The 16564-nt window shown below is 40.2% G+C and overlaps 1 protein-coding gene across 6 annotated transcripts in view; it reads right to left on the reverse strand.

Annotated features, from left to right (window-relative positions):
• Nucleotides 1–4870: 4870 nt before the first annotated feature.
• rerea (arginine-glutamic acid dipeptide (RE) repeats a) overlaps nucleotides 4871–16564 on the reverse strand; it is a 232275-nt gene continuing 220581 nt past the window's right edge. For 4 of the 6 annotated variants that reach the window (XM_051662993.1, XM_051662992.1, XM_051662991.1 and 1 more), the window contains 8 exons: nucleotides 14605–14766; nucleotides 14397–14510; nucleotides 12307–13691; nucleotides 11211–11433; nucleotides 9555–10275; nucleotides 8802–8972; nucleotides 8523–8703; nucleotides 4871–6979 (listed from right to left, as the gene is read on the reverse strand). In XM_051662993.1, the coding sequence (XP_051518953.1) occupies nucleotides 6946–6979; nucleotides 8523–8703; nucleotides 8802–8972; nucleotides 9555–10275; nucleotides 11211–11433; nucleotides 12307–13691; nucleotides 14397–14510; nucleotides 14605–14766 (2991 nt within the window). In that variant the 3' untranslated portion in view covers nucleotides 4871–6945. The remainder of the gene's footprint in view (nucleotides 6980–8522; nucleotides 8704–8801; nucleotides 8973–9554; nucleotides 10276–11210; nucleotides 11434–12306; nucleotides 13692–14396; nucleotides 14511–14604; nucleotides 14767–16564) is intronic. The other 2 variants (XM_051662994.1, XM_051662996.1) reach the window with 1 other exon arrangement.

Here is a 16564-nt window from a genome sequence, read left to right on the forward strand (position 1 = left end):
TGTCTGGGTTCCGGAAATATTTTTCCCATTCATTGTTTTCGTATGCTTTTCATAAAATCTTTTAGAAAAGCATTCTAAGCCTTGAACCAAACCAACCAGCTCTTTACAAACTTTGATTTGAAGCAAATACGACCTACAATCCCATGAAGCATTGTGAATGACATAATAAAATGTAAAATAAAAACAATGGAAATATATAAAACTATTGATTTTAGGTTGTTGATTATAAGTATAGAAACTATATATTTTAAGTTTACTGCAAAATATTCCATTATACACCATTATATACAGTATGTAGTTTGAAGGTGTAGGGAAAAGGACTCAGTTGAGTCATTCACAGTGCATCATGGAAGTGGGCGGGCTTTGTTGGCCACGATTCTTTGATTGGTAGATCTTTCTCTGTTGTACCATGGGTAGTGTAGTTGTTCACCAGGAATTCCAGTATACAACACTATTTTAAGCAATGAAGTTGAAATAAATCCGGAACCCGACTGTCCAACTATTTGGCTGGTCATGTGATCTTAACATGGCTGCGTCCATGAGGGGACCCTCTCCATGTAGAATAAAACAGCTTTTATATATGTTTACTGATATGACGGAAGTCTTCATCTCATGTGAGTGCTCATGATTTCCTACATATGTTTAAAAATTACATTTCGTTTCAATGGGAGTAAAACCTTTTTTAATGAGGAAAAAATACTGAGCGCACCTTAAAAACAAAACAAAAAGTTGTGAATGGGGTAAGGAAAACCAACTTGCAATGCAAGATATATTCTCTTAAAACAAATCTTACTATCTTCAATGTTGCTTCTCAAGTAGATATATCTTGTTTTAGGCAAAGCAGTTTTTTGTCTTGTTTTAATGATATTTTACTGGAAAACAAGTAAAAATACTGCAGTGCATAATGTTCTCTTCTGAAAAATACAATTTTTCTTGATCTTTTGAAATAAAAAGAATTTGATGTATTATGAAAATATAATCAGACTTTCAGTCCAAAAAGATAATTTTTAAACTGCAAAAAAACATTCACCAAGTTGTAAAAACTGGCCGAACTGCTGTAGCTTTCTGACATCAAACATCAATTTGACAAGCTACACGTTGATAATTCCTGTTCTGTATTCAGAAACCTTGCCCAATTACAGTGAGTTAACGAGGAGGAAGCAGGATAGATACAGATACTGGTATTCCATAACACCAGAAGAACTAATTATAATAGTAAAATATGAACAGGTGCTTATTTTTTTGTCATATTCATTTTAATTTTTGTTATTGTGCCAAGTTGTGTAGTTCTTGATCTGCAGTACACTTCCTTTACTTTTTTTCTGAATTGTCTGTTCCGTTCTGTGGTGTTATGAATTGTTGCTTGTTTTTATTTTATTTATTTTTTTAAATAATATAATAGTAAAATATGTGAAAGTCCTCCAAACCTTGTAGCTATGTGTAGCACCAACAGCTCTGCATATCCATTTGAAGGATCACAAAATTAGGAAAGAGTGGCTGAAGATGATTTTTTACAAGGTTAGTAAAAATATCTAAATGATCATTTCTGTATGATCATCATAACAGGCACATTTCAGCGCAGACTGTAGTGTGCAAAGTGATGTTACTCATTTCGCATGTGATGGCAATTACACAGGAGTTTTAAAACCACCGCAAAAAAATTAATAATTTATATATTATATATACATATATGTATATAATTTTGTTTTGGGGGGGGGGGGGATTTTTCCCCTTTTTCTCCCAATTTGGAATGCCCAATTCCCAATGTGCTCTAAGTCCTCGTGGTCTCGCAGTGATTCGCCTCAGTCCGGGTGGCGGAGGACGAATCCTAGTTGCCTCCGAGTCTGAGACAGTCAACCCGCGCATCTTATCACGTGGCTTGTTGAGCGCGTTGCCACGGAGACATAGAGAGTGTGGAGGCTTCACGCCATCCACCGCGGCAACCACGCTCAATTCACCACGCGCCCCACCGAGAACAAACCACATTATAGCGACCACGAGGAGGTTACCCCATGTGACTCTACCCTCCCTAGCAACCGGGCCAATTTGGTTGCTTAGGAGACCTGGCTGGAGTCACTCAGCACGCCCTGGGATTCAAACTAGCGAACTCCAGGGGTTATATATATATATATATATATATATATATATATATATATATATATATATATATATATATATAATATTATTATTATTATTATTTTTTTAAACAGCCATTCAGTTTTAAGGGTCAGAGAGTGGGTGGAAAATGGTCATGACTAAATTTTATGATTGTTTCTGGTGTAAAGTATGCCCTCTTTAATCCGCTTCAGTAGTTCTAATAAATTGGTACTGGAACATATAACAACGTAAATAAAATCAGCTTTAAATATATATATATATATATATATATATATATATATATATATATATATATATATATATATATATATATATATATATATATATATCACAAACATTTAATAATGCTATCAAATATTGACATTACTGTGATGCTTATCTCATAGTGTAACAGATATGAAAACTAAATATGTAACTGTTTGTACACGTAAGATCATAACGTTCATAATGCACATCTGGGAGACTCTAGGTGGCCCAAAGAGGCTTAAGTTATTACTGACACTATTACAAAGCAAATGTTTCAGACTCTGGACAGCTGCCAGCGAGGATAAGTGTGAAATGGAGATTTCATATATCTCAGAGGATAACAATGTAATCCAGCAAAGAGACCGAGAGAGCATGGACAGAAGAAGAAAAAAATGATGATCACAAGAAAAGAAGGGAGGGGGTGGAGAAAGAGAGATGGGTGTGGAATGTACAAGGCTGGCCAAATGTGAATTTAGTCCCGCAGAGCATTTGAGGGAATAGAGATCTGCTATGACAGGAATGTGAGAGTGGGATATCATTAAGTGGGGGGAGCAGCCCTGCCGTCCGCACACAGTGACTAACAACAACAGCTGCCTAATACTCACTGACTGCACACTGGCCTCATCGGAGAGAACCAGCCACATGTGTGACACAACCACAGAGACAGCAAAAATCATTACTGTATATTTCCTTCAAGATGGCCTCTTTGAAGAGGAATAGCTTCCAATGGCTTTCCCCTTAAGCTATCTAGACAGAAACAGGAACAAAAGGTAGATTTTAAATGTGTGCTCTAAAACCTTTAGGTTCACTGTATCACAGAATGTTTTTGTGTTTTATTTACTGCACTGTGAAAACAAATTGCAAGTGAATATGCAAAAGCACTGTGAAATGTACAATAAAATAGCAAATTCCCTTGCAGCTTTTTGCCTTTATATTCTGTATAGGGGCTTATTATTATTCACTATTATTGATAATATCCATTATTATACCACCCCTTGGATAGATAGCAGAAGAGCATAACCACAAGCATAATGATTATAATTATTACATAGCCTATATAAAGTTTTCAGAGAAATAATGTAACCTAACACAGCATTAAAATTACAATTTAACTGTTTGATGGTTTGATGTTCTGTATCCTAAACTAATATATAACATTAAATATTTCAGTAAACTTTATTAGATATACTCTTGGTGTTTGGATGTGAAGGTTTATAGAGAGGAGCATTCCAAAAGCCCCCATTAATATTCTGTTATCGTTTACAGTGTTGGGAGTATATGATCACAAAGTAATTAGTTACTGTATGTATATGTACAAGAAACATTCACAACATAGAACATAGTTTTATCAACACATTTAACAAATGTATTCCCTGAGAGAATGACATTTACTGTTGTGCCAATGGAAATCCCATTTAGGTTATAGCTAAATGACCGTATACTGTGCAAGTTTGCCTTTAAATGTTCACCTTTAAATAATATCAGATTTCTAAAACATAATAAACAATAGTCCTAAAAAAATCTGTACTTAAGTACATTCAAAAGTAACTTTGGTAAGAAACGTAACTTTACACAAGTAGAAATTTAAAAGGAGTACTTGTACATTTACTGGAGTAATATTCTATCTGGGTCTCTGTACTTTTACTCAAGTACAGGATTTGTGAACTTCATCCACCATCTTTTGAAATCTGCACCTGCAAAGTTGGCAACTAATCACTCATAGATGTTATTTTATTCTTTAATTTTAAATTGAATACATCATTCAAACATTCAAAGTGTAGGCTGGAAAAAGTATGTGAACCCCTAGGCTGATGATGTCCAAAAAAATTAAAATAAAAAAAAATCTAATTAGAGTCAGGGATCCAATTAATGAAATGAGATTGGAGGTGTGGGTTAGAGCTACTTTGACTTATAAAAAACAAACATTTTCAATTTGCTATTCACAAGCATCATCTGCTGATGTTGACCATGCCTCGCAAAAAAGAGCTCCAAGAAGACTTACGATCAAGAATGGTTGATTTGCATAAAGCTGGAAGGGGTTACAAAGTTATCTTGAAGAGATTAGATACTCATCTGTCCACAGTTATACAAATTGTCTATAAATGGAGACAATTTAGTACTGTGGCTACTCTCACTAGAAATGGCCATCCAGGCAAGATGACTCCAAAGGGCACACCACAGCATACTCAATGAGGTAAAAAAAAAAGAACCCTAGAGTGACCCCTTAAAATCTATAGACCCAGGGTTCAAAGCCACTATATATGCTAGTATTGAAATGGTCATAATACGATGATACTATTGTGAGTGTAGATCTTCATGCTCGCTCTTAAAAAGCTACTGCATTTATAAGGGTAAATCAAGACACTTAGTTCAGGACTGGAATTAAGAATTGCATAGGAAAAGACATAAGAAACACACTTAAACAAGTATTTTTGTCAGCATGAACATTTACTTTTGCCATGTCATATAACAAAAAGTGATATTTACTAGAAATCAAGTTTCCATGTGGTGTAACTTAGTTTTATTTAAATTCCACAAATTTTTCAAAAAAATTACAAAATACTTAAATGGGGAGAACACAGGACTCACAATTTGCCTTAATTATCTCTACTTTTTGTTTACACTGTGTCATCCCATGGCAACTACTAATATATACAATAAGCTTCAAGATACCAGTATATATAAATCTTAGCAGTCAGAATGTACATTCTGCTATTGCCGCTTTGAAACAAGAAGCTAAACCATTGACAACACTCAACATCAAAGGTTTAAGACACAAAAGAGGGACATAAAAGAGAAAATAATTAAAAGAAAAATGCTGTATACATTGAGACAAAAATATATTTGACAGTCCAATTACACAAAGTGATGATCAATTTTGGGCTCATACTGTTAAAATAGCAGAATGGGTTTTTTTTTTTAAACCCAAGAAAAAAATATTAACACTACTGTGAGCTATTACTGTACTTTGAATTGTCAGCCCCAAATTCCAGCAACAGACAATCCCCCTAGAGGAAAATGAATATTAAGCATCTGTAAACTAAAATAAAGAATATTCTGATGGATCTGAAGGGAAACAAATACTGCATGTAACAGACAATGACTGCATCATGCTTCATAGGTAATGCAGTGTCAGGAATGCAGAGCTCAAATGGAGAAACATGGTCATCACTACAGTGAACACATGCACACAGGTACACAGACTCAAATCTTGACATCTCTCTGTTGATATTTTCTCCAGGTTTCACAGTGAGAGTGGTTCCATGAATCTGTACGGTAGATCTGATAACTGAGTAGCTTGTTGGAACTTGGACATTAAGTGCGTAAGTGGTGGGCATTGCTATCTTTTCCAGCACTCCGACAACGTGTAAAACTAGATGTAAAAACAATTGAGAAATGTGCAACCAGATGTCATATTGTTACATAACAAAAGAGTACAATCAGTTTTGCAGTCTGTAAGTACTTCAACTAGCCAAGACATGAACCCAGTTCACTTTTTCAAAAATTCTTGCAAATCCGAATGCCTTTCAGTTTGGTACACAGAAAACAGAACTAATAATACAGGCTTTTTAAAATGCCCTTGCTCACATTTCACTGCCATAAAAAAGGCCAATTACAGTTTAATAACATAAAAGTTTTTGAGTTTATTCAGTGCAATATTTTGCTTTCAAAATGGTCGGGGATACTTGCCCCAGTACGCACGAGGAACTGCACTTCCTCTTCAAGTGTTTCAAACTCAATCTTCTGAGTTTAACCATGAAAGGAAAAAAATATGGTCATGATGTCATGAATGTTTGTGATGCAGACTGTCAATATATGAGAAATCAAACAAACAAATTAAAAATCGCTTGATCTGAGCATTGACCTTTAGAGGTGATTGGATTGAAATCCGGTTCCATTCTCCCCGCAAGCCCGCTGAATGGACCGAACCATCGGACATGGTTACCTGCTCTAAAAGTGCCATCTCCTTCCCCTCTGAAACAAGGGATGACACTTCGGAAATTATTATATTGGAGGTCTAACAACTTGGTTAGGAATCCACACCTAATAATAATTATAATAATAATAGTAATAATTATATGTATATATATTTATATACTATTTACAGACTGAAAAAAAAAAAAAAACCCCGCCATGCTGCAGCTTTCCTTAACATTATGAAAACCTCCTACAATGTATTAAAATAAACATTGAATTTAAGATAGCACTTTTCAGATATAATGGCCCAAATGTTCTGTTCCTTTCCCCCCCAATTAGCACAGTGACAAAGTATCTGGTATGCTAGCACCTACAAAAAACATCAGGGAATCTTCTCAGAGGACATTCATGCAGGAAAGTCACAATCAGTCTTGAGGACGCTGTCACTACTTGAACGATACACTGTATAACCCCCCCCAGAAAAGTCAATGTCTTAAAAATAAGTCCATAATAGTTGACAACAGCTGACAGAAAAAAAAAGGTTCCTCGGACAATCCTTGTCACTTTTCCAAATGTAAAATGTTCCAAGGACATGCAAGTTCCTGTGTGACTGTTCTGCTATGCCCTCCTGTGTCCTGCTGATCTCTGGGAGCTCTTGGTTGATCACAGGTGCTTGTCACTCTCTTTCTTCAACCGGCTGGAGTAAAATCAGAGAAGAGACATTGTATTATAAACCAGGTACCTTAATTGAAATTTAAAGCAGAGATACATTCTTGGAGAAAAAAAAAAAAAAAAAAAAAAAAAAAAGTGTCTAACATGGTTCCCACCATTCCCAAAAATGACTTTTCCATAACTTTAAGCATTTGTGATTACTGGATACAAGTTGTTTTTTGTTTTCTTATTTTGATTCAGGCCGATTTGCTAATGAATCATTTAAACCGATTTGTGAACCGTTTCAATGAATTCCTTGAAATCATCAAAACAAATCAGACATCACTATGGCTTGCGAGCAAGTTTTACTCTACACAATCTCAACAAAAGAGCAATGTTTTTCCAATGAAATATTTTAGAACAGAGAAAAACTAGAAAAAACTATATTCAGTACAGAAATTTCTCTGACTTTTGAGATTGCATTAAATTCAATGACTTTTCTAGGCCTGGATTTTTTTCTTTTCTTTTTCTTTTTTTTAAAGGGATAGTTCACCCAAAAATGAAAATTCTCTCATCATTTACTCACCCTAATGCCATCCCAGATGTGTACGACTTTGTTCTGCTGAACACAAATGAAGATTTTTAGAATGGTGGCAAGAACTTTGAAGCTCCAAAAAGCTGATCAAAGCAGCATAAAAGTAATCCTTAAGACTACAGTGGTTCAATCCATATCTTCAGAAGCGATATGATAGTTGTTGGTAAGAAACAGATCAATATTTAAATCCTTTTTTTTTACTATAAAGCTCCACTTTCACTTTCAGATGTGAAAGTAAAACTGAACAGGCACACATGTGACTTTCATTTCTGAAAATGGAGATTTATAGTAAAAAATAACTTAAATATTGATCTGTTTCTCAACCACAACTATCATATCACTTCTAAAGACATGGATTGAACCACTGGAGTCTTATGGATTACTTTTATGCTACTTTTATCTGCTTTTTGGACCTTCAGATTTCTGGCCATCATTCACTTGCATTGAAAGGACCAACACAGCTGAGATTTTCTTCTAGAAATCTTCATCTGTGTTCTGCAGAAGAAAGTCATTCACATCTGGGATGACATGAGGGTGAGTAAATGATTGGAGAATTTTCATCATTGGGAAAACTATCCCTTTAAATTCCCTGATATTTCCAGGATTCAATGACTGTGGAAACTCTATAAAATCATTCAAATTAACTAATGATTCATTCAAACCAATTTGTAAACCCCTTTGACTGATTCAATGATAAGAACCAACTCAAGAGTGTTTTGCTCATCATTCAATCTTGTGAGAAAGTTTTACTCGAGTGAAGAGCAATATTTAGAAAATGAAATATTTTGTAGCAGAGCGTAGCTAGAAAAATATATTATATAGATATTTCCATGACTTATCCCATCATTGTTTTTTATTTGACTTTTATTTGATTTCCAGGCCATAAGAACAATTTTTAAAATCCCTGAAGTTTTCCATAACAGTGGGAGTCATGCTAAACACAGACAATGACTCAAACTCTTCATCAGAGTTATGGAATGTTTTGTGGGCTGACCTGTAATAGTCTTCCTGTCCTGGCAGAGGGCCACCATGCATGTGGTGGTGACCATGTAGCCATTGTTGCTCCATGGCCAATCTCTGTAACTCTGCGGACTGTGCATGCATAGCCTGCAGCTGGTGTGCTGCTGACATGGGTGGTGGAAGCCCCCCTGGCAGTTCTCTGGGATATGGAGCACCTATAACACACACAACACGAGAAGATTGATCGGTTAAGAAAATGTTGAACACATGTAATTTATAGGTATATCTACTGATGTAAATACTGGAAACTTACCGAACACAGGGTGCCTGAGCATCTCGTGTTCATGTGGGGGCTGTCCGAGCAGGGGGTTGGGGATGGCTCCAGGTGGGTAGGGAAACCGGGCTAGGTGCGGTCCAGCTGCCAATGGGTCTACAAGCGGATGTGCCCCAGAACCTGGGGGACACACAAGGCATTCACCACCACCTTCTCCGTGTCAGTAGCTTTTTGTAATGGTACAGAGTCAATATTAAATAGAAACACACATAATTACTACTAATAGCATTGACATTCAAAATGAACATCAAGGTTAATGACAAATATCAAATATTTCATATTAATATTTTTCTAACATAAATGTGCATAATTTTTACAGAACTGAAGTGAGTCTTTATATTCTAAGGAGACAGTTCACAAAAAAAAACCAAACAAAAAAATCTGTCATCATTTACTCACCCTCATGTTGTTTCAAATCTATATGACTTCTCTTACATGGAACACAAAAGGAGATGTTAGGCAGGATGTTATTTTCAGTCACCATTCACTTTTATTGCAGCTTTTTTCTATAGAATGCAAGTGAATGGTAACTGAGGCTAACATTTTTCCCAACATCTTTTTTGTTCCATGTAAGATTGAATGTCATATGTCTTTGGAACAACATGAGTGTTAGCAAATGATGACAATTTCCATTTTTGGGTGCACTTTTTCTTTAACATTACTTGTTCTCTTTAGAAAAACAAGACTCTACTGATGTAAGGTTTCAGCACACTAGAAGGAGGGTTCCCTCACCTTGGTGCAGTGGGTCCTGTTGGTGCAGGTGGAGGTGTGAATGGATGTGCGAGTGCTGATGGTGGTGTGGCGTCACGTTGAACATCTGCAGCCGTGCTATGGGGTCATTAGCAACTGAGGCCATTCTCTCAGCATGTAGCCTCTCCGCCAGCCTCTCAGGGTAGGTCATCTCAGGCCGTAGCTGCGGTCCAGCCAACGCCAGCCGCTCCCGCTCCAATGGGTTTAGACCCGGGTGGAATGAGGCAAATGGATGATGTCCAGCCATGTGTGGGAGACCAATGGGCCCGTGTCTGGCAAAGTGCTCCATGGGGTTGGCGGAAGGATGCATGCTGTCCATTTCTGGAGGTTTGACCTCAAAGCCCGGCTTCATCCTCTCCATCCTCATTTCCCTCTCACGGATCTCCCTCTCCCGCATCTCTCGCTCCCGCAGCTCACGCTCCCGCATGCCGGGGTCTGCGTTGTACAGCCCGGGCATGTGGTAGGCCAGGAGAGGGTCTGCGGGGTTGAGTGTGACAAAGAAGGGATGGTTGCGGTTGGTGGGGGACATGACGTGGGGCCGTGCGTACTCGCTGAGCGTGCGCAGGGCAGGCGTGTCGGGGCCGATGTATGGGGGCACAGTGGCGATGGTGGTGGGAGGTGGGTCGAAGGATGTTCGCATGTGAGCTGATCCGGCCATCTGAGGATCACCCATGCGACCTTCATGGGAAGAACTAGATGCTTTCTGTGAAATAGAGAGAGTGAATATTTAGAAGCAAGCAAAAACTGATGACAAAGCAGATATCTTTGTAGAACAATCAACAAAGCTGACATCAGGGTCCAACATTTGACCAATGAATTTCCATGACTTTTCCAACTGTTTATAATAACTGGATAAGGATTTATGAAAAACTTTATTTTGTAGAGGTTGCTGGGGCAGATCCATTTGAAAGCGATTATACTAGTGTGCATACTTTATACTTTAAACCTTAGCTCTATAAATGTCTCCAATAAGACAAAAAATGTCCTAATATTTGAGAATGCATCTTAATGGAAAATCATCCAGCTTTCTGAGCATAAGAACAAAACTTTTTAATTTCCATTACTTTTCTGTAACTTTTACGATTACTTTTCCAGGCCCAGAAAGCACAGTTTTTCTCCCCAATTTGGAATGCCCAATTCCCAATGTGCTCTAAGTTCTCAGGGTGGCGTAGTGACTCGCCTCAATCCGGGTGGTGGAGGACGAATCTCAGTTGCCTTCACATCTGAGACCATCAATCCACGCATCTTATCACGTGGCTTGTTGAGTGTGTTACCACGGAGATGTAGCGCCTGTGGAGGCTTCCAGCTATTCTCTGCGGCATCCACGCACAACTCACCACACGCCCCACTTAGAGCGAAAACCACACATTATAGCGACCATGAGGAGGTTAACCCAACGTGACTCTACCCACCCTAGCAACCGGACCAATTGGTTGCTTAGGAAGCCTGACTGGAGTCACTCAGCACGCCCTGGATTCTAACTTGCGACTCCAGGTGTGGTAGTCAGCGTCTTTACTTGCTGAGCTACCCAGGCCCCCGGAAATGCGCAGTTTTAAAATTCCTTGCTATTCGCAGGATTTCCATTACAGTAGGAACCCTGCAACACACAAAATACTATCTTATTACACCAAAACTTACAGCAACTCTCTCTGCCTCCTTTTCTCTCTCCCGTTCCCTCTCTCTTTCCTTCTCTCGTTCCCTCTCTTTCTCTTTCTCTTCTCGTGCTTTTTGCTCTGCTTCCCTCTTGGCTTTCTCCAGTGCCTCCTCCCGTTTCTTTGCCAGTTTCGATGAGGCCAGTGGTGTAAAATAGAAGTCCGTTCTGGCACATGTATTGTAACCTCTGTCGAGATGCTTGTAAAACCTGTAAACAGGATGAACAAAGAAACTGTTACTGCAACATCTCCACAAACAGTTAAGAGAATAATCTAATAAAATTGTTACTGTAAAAATTATTTTGCTGTGTGAAACCATGAGCAACATTCTGATAATGTGGCAGCAATAATGTGAGACAATAAAAGAGCTGGGGAAGTACAGAAATCTTCCCACAGGCAGAATGTGTGGCCATTTGAAAAGCAATGCAATTAGTTCAAGACAAATAAATAACCTCTGGCATGTCCGCTTATTTATTCTATAGTAAAGCCTCAATCAATCTTTTTAAATCGCCAGTGCCATAATGATTTGCTTCCTCTGTGCATTAGTGAGCTTATTACTATTCACCGCAAAGGTGTGTGAGACAAGGCCACAACAACTTCACAATGACATGCTCATGTTCTGATGGAGGCATTCACTGCTACAATGCAGTCATTAATCTGTGCCATGTCCACAACTGATGACAGCAGAGGAGCTCAAGCCGAGACTGGTTCAGTGAGGACACCATATGAGGACGTATTATTTTAAGCAGCTTTAAAATTTTTGTATTTTGCATGCTAGGCAAAAAGTCTGGAGTCTGCTTGATTTTACATCAAGTTCCAACAGATTAAACGTTAATTTCCCAACAGTTGCCCAACAACCGACTGCTTGATTAGGGAGGCTGACTAGTTTATCTAGATTTTTTTTTTTTAAAACAGTCCAACTTTTAAAAAGCATGTTTCGATGTCTTGCTATTTTTAAATGCAAGAACCTCCTAAAACCAATTAGTCATCTAGTCATTAAGACAACCCATTGACTAGTTGATTTTGAAAATGTGTTTTTCTGCACATCCCTTATAGCGGAGACAGCAATGTGCGTTATGTACCGTGCTGACTGGCTGGCATGACTGGGAGTGTTGACAATGGTGGGCGGAGGTGAAGGACTTCTCTGTGGAGGTGGAGGACTCTCTGGCTCCTCTACCTCATCCAGAGGCTCTTCTTTAATCTGAACAGGCGGTACAGTGGAGGGTCCCGGGCAAGGCGCGCTGACCGATGCAGGCAAGGGCATGGATATAGAGGAGGGTGGCTGCTGCAGCATGGCCATGGAGCCCGCCACAGAAGAGGGAACAGTGGAGGGTGAAAGGACAGGTGAGCTGCCAGGGATGAAGGGGTGAGGAGGGAAGGGGGGTTGAGAAGGTGTAGAGTGAGAGGCAGAGGAAGATGAAGGAAGAGGGGGAGCCGGAGGTGGTGCTTGGCTTCCTGTAGCTGGCAGGTTTTGAGACTGAGTGAGCACTGGAGGTTGAACTGGTGGAGGCTGGAGCTGCTGGTTTTGCGACATGAGTTGCAGTGGAGGCGGATGGGCGGAGGGAGGATGGTGTGTGGATAGAGAGCTCAGGGGCTTCAAGGCTGGTGGCGGGGGCAAGTTGGAAGGCATCTGTGGGAATGGGGGGTGGGTAGGATGCTTGTGTGATTGAGGGTTTGGCATCTGTGGGATAGGGGTGGTAGGTGGAGGTTTGATGTGGGGCATTGGCAATGGTGCGGGCGGTAAAGGCTGCTCTCTGGGAGGCTGGCTGCCACTTTGCGAAGAGGACTGAGACTGGGAAGGAGGGGTGTGAGGTCGCTGTTGTTGTTGCGAGAGGGCGGAGGCCTGTGCCTGACCCGAGAGAGGTAAAGGGGGGACCTGAGACTGACCAATAGGGAAAGACTGAGAGGGTAATGTGTGAGGGTGAGGCATGTGTGATGGCCCTGCCTGCAGAGGGTGGCCCATGGGCGGCATAGGGCCATGTAGTGGAGGCTGCAGGGATTGAGGGCCGGTTTGAGTGGGTGGTGGGGGCTGAGGCATGCCCTGGAGGGGAGAGTGTGGTGAGGGCAGCCTCTGTGCCCCTGACTGGATGAGAGAGAGCGGACCCACTGGAGGTATTTGCAGAGGCAGCACGGAGGTAGTGGGGGCAGAAGGGGAAGGCTGGGAGGGCAGTAAAGGGGCGCCTGAAGTGGGGGATGTGGAGGCTGCAGCCGAGGCAGGAGGGGCGGGGGGCTGAGCCCCTGTCTGGCACTGAATGACTGGAGGGTGCTGGCCCTGGAGGACCTGCTGCTGCGCAGAGGAGTCAGAGTCACTTTCATTGTCACGTGGACTGGGGATGCTGGGAGAGGAGCTGCGATTGTCCTGGTCAATGTCCTTAGGATCACTGCTGCCCTCGTCATTCACGCTGCGACCATCCGAGCTCTCCCCCTCGCCCTCACATTCCGAGGGCGAATCTGGCCGACTTAGCTCCTGCAGGAGATGGAAGAAATGAGGAAGGTCAATAAACCTGGTTGCAGAACTGTTATGCACTGTTACTACAAGCAAGCATAAAAAAAAAAAAAAAAATTGCATAGCATTGTCCCTGAGCTGTTAAGTGAACTAATAGCATTTAAAACATATGAGATCCTTCTAATGTGTAATAAAAATGCTACCACAGGTAAATAAAACCATAAAATCTAGTCTCTTCATTGGACTCGGGAGCTGCCAGAAACTTTTCACTTAACTTTAACGTATGTTTATTACTGACTTTTGGAAGAATGAAGCACTTTTTTTCCAAGAAAATCTCTAGTTGAATGTTTTTCTCCCAAATATGTCCAACACTTCCATGTTAACAATAATTTACACACACTATCGCAAGATCTTCAGCGGTATTGAAACAGTCCTCTTTTATGATGCAGCATAAATTGCAAAAACAACACAACTATATAAAAAAGCTAAATTATAAGTGTAATGCACAGTATAAACGATAAAACACTGTCCAAGCTTTTAACATGTGCTAAAATTTCAGATACTATATGATCTATGCTTAGTGCATGCTTAATACCTGAACACAAGCCTCCCTCCAATTTTGAGCTGTCAGGACAGTCTTGCCTATACATATTACTTTTCATATATCGGTTATTGGTTTAATAAACTAGAGGGAGAGTACAGATTTCACTGTACTGAGACACTCACCTGCGTTTTAGACTTCTTTGCACTTGCCCTCTCGGACTCCTCCGTGTCTGATGCGCCTTTCTCTCTCTGACGTTTGGCACTCTTCATAGGCGACGGTGCCTCTTCCTTTATCTTCTGTTATGACAAAATGAAAACATATGTTTCTTTGATGCTCTGTATGAGATAAAAAAAAACATTAATCTGTGACCCTGGGTTGTGAGGGCTGTACCTTGCTGGGTTTCTTCATCGAGTCAGTCTTGCTGTCAGTGCTGGAGGTGCTGGCTGCACTGGGTGAGGTACGCCCACTGGACCGCAAATCCTCATTGGTTGGTGAGGCTCTTCCATCTGGGCTGGCGGTTTGCTTCTTGCGGCCACTTCGTAGTGTTGACATCTGAACAAAACAACAAAATATTTCATGTAACAAATTTATAACAATTTGAAAACACTACAAAGTTAAATATTTCTCTCAATGGGACAGTTTACCTCAATTTAAAAATTCTGCCATCATTCACCCTCATGTTTTTCCAAATCAGTATGACGTATTCAGACCACTTCATTTTTTTCACATTTTATGTTGTAGCCTTATGCTAAAATGCTTTAAATTACAAATTTTTTTCCACATCAATCCACTCTCCATACCCCATAATGACAAAGTAAAAACCAGATTTTTGATAACTTTGCAAATGAATTAAAAACAAAAAAAAAAAACTGAAATATCACATTGACAAAAGTATTCAGACCCTTTGCTATGCCACTTGAAATTTAGCTCAAGTGCATCCCATTTCTCTGGATCATCTTTGAGATGTTTCTACACTTTGATTGGTGTCCACCTGTGGCAAATTCAATTGATTGGACATGAAAGGCACACACCTGTCTATATAAGGTCTCACAGCTGAAAATGCATATCAGAGCAAAAACCAAGCCATGAGGTCAAAGGAATTGTCTGCAGAGCTCAGAGACAGGATTGTGATGAGGCACAGATCTGGGGAAGGCTACAAAAACATTTCGGCTGCACTGAAGGTTCCAAAGAGCACAATGGCCTCCATAATTCTTAAATGGAAGTTCGGAACAACCAAGACTCTTCCTAGAGCTGGCTGCCCGGCCAAACTGAGCAATCGCGGGAGAAGGGCCTGGGTAAGAGAGGTGACCAAGAACCCGATGGTCACTCTGGTTGAGCTCCAGAGATAATGTGTGTAGATGAGAGAAACTTGCAGAAGGACAACCATCACTGCAACACTCCACCAATCTGGGCTTTATGGCAGAGTGACCAGACGGAAGCCTCTCCTCAGAACAAGACACATGAAAGCATGCTTGGAATTTGCAAAAAAGCATCTTAAGGACTCTCAGACTGTGAGAAACAAGATTCTCTGGTCTGATGAAATGAAAATTGAACTGTATGGCCTCAGTTCCAAGCATCATGTCAGGAGGAAACCAGGCAACGTACCAACCCAATGGTGAAGCATGGTGGTCGTAGCATCATGCTGTGGGGATGTTTTTCAGCGGAAGGGACTGGGAGACTGGTCAGGGTTGAAGGAAAGCTGAATGCAGCAAAACACAGATTTCCTTAATAAAAACCTGGTCCAGAACGCCCAGGACCTCAGACTGGGCCAAAGGTTCACCTTCCAATAGGACAATGACCCTAAACACAGCCAAGACAATGCAAGAGTGGTTCAGGGACAACTCTGTGAATGTCCTTGAGAGGCCAAGCCAGAGCCCGGACTTGAACCCAATTAAACATCTCTGGAGAGACCTGAAAATGGCTGTCCACCAACCTGACAGAGCTTGAGAGGATCTGCATAGAAGAATGGCAGAAAATCCCCAAATCCAGGTGTGCAAAGCTTGTCGCATCATACCAAAAAACACTTGATGCTGTAATCGCTGAGTTAAGGGCCTAAAAACTAATGTCAATGTGATATTTCAGTTTTTTCTTTTTTTTTTTATAAATTTGCAAAGTTATCAAAAATCTGGTTTTTGCTCTGTCATTATGGGGTATGGAGTGTAGATTTATGTGGGAAAAAAAATAAAATAAATTTAAAGCATTTTAGCGTAAGACTGCAACATAAAATGTGAAAAAAATGAAGGGGTCTGAATACTTCCTGAATGCACTGTATCTTATGTACACAAAAAGGAGATGTTAGGCAGAATGTTAACATCAGACACCATTCACTTTCATTACACTTTTTTCCCAT

The sequence above is a fragment of the Myxocyprinus asiaticus genome, chromosome 29, assembly GCF_019703515.2.
Source record: "Myxocyprinus asiaticus isolate MX2 ecotype Aquarium Trade chromosome 29, UBuf_Myxa_2, whole genome shotgun sequence".
Lineage (NCBI taxonomy): Eukaryota > Metazoa > Chordata > Actinopteri > Cypriniformes > Catostomidae > Myxocyprinus > Myxocyprinus asiaticus.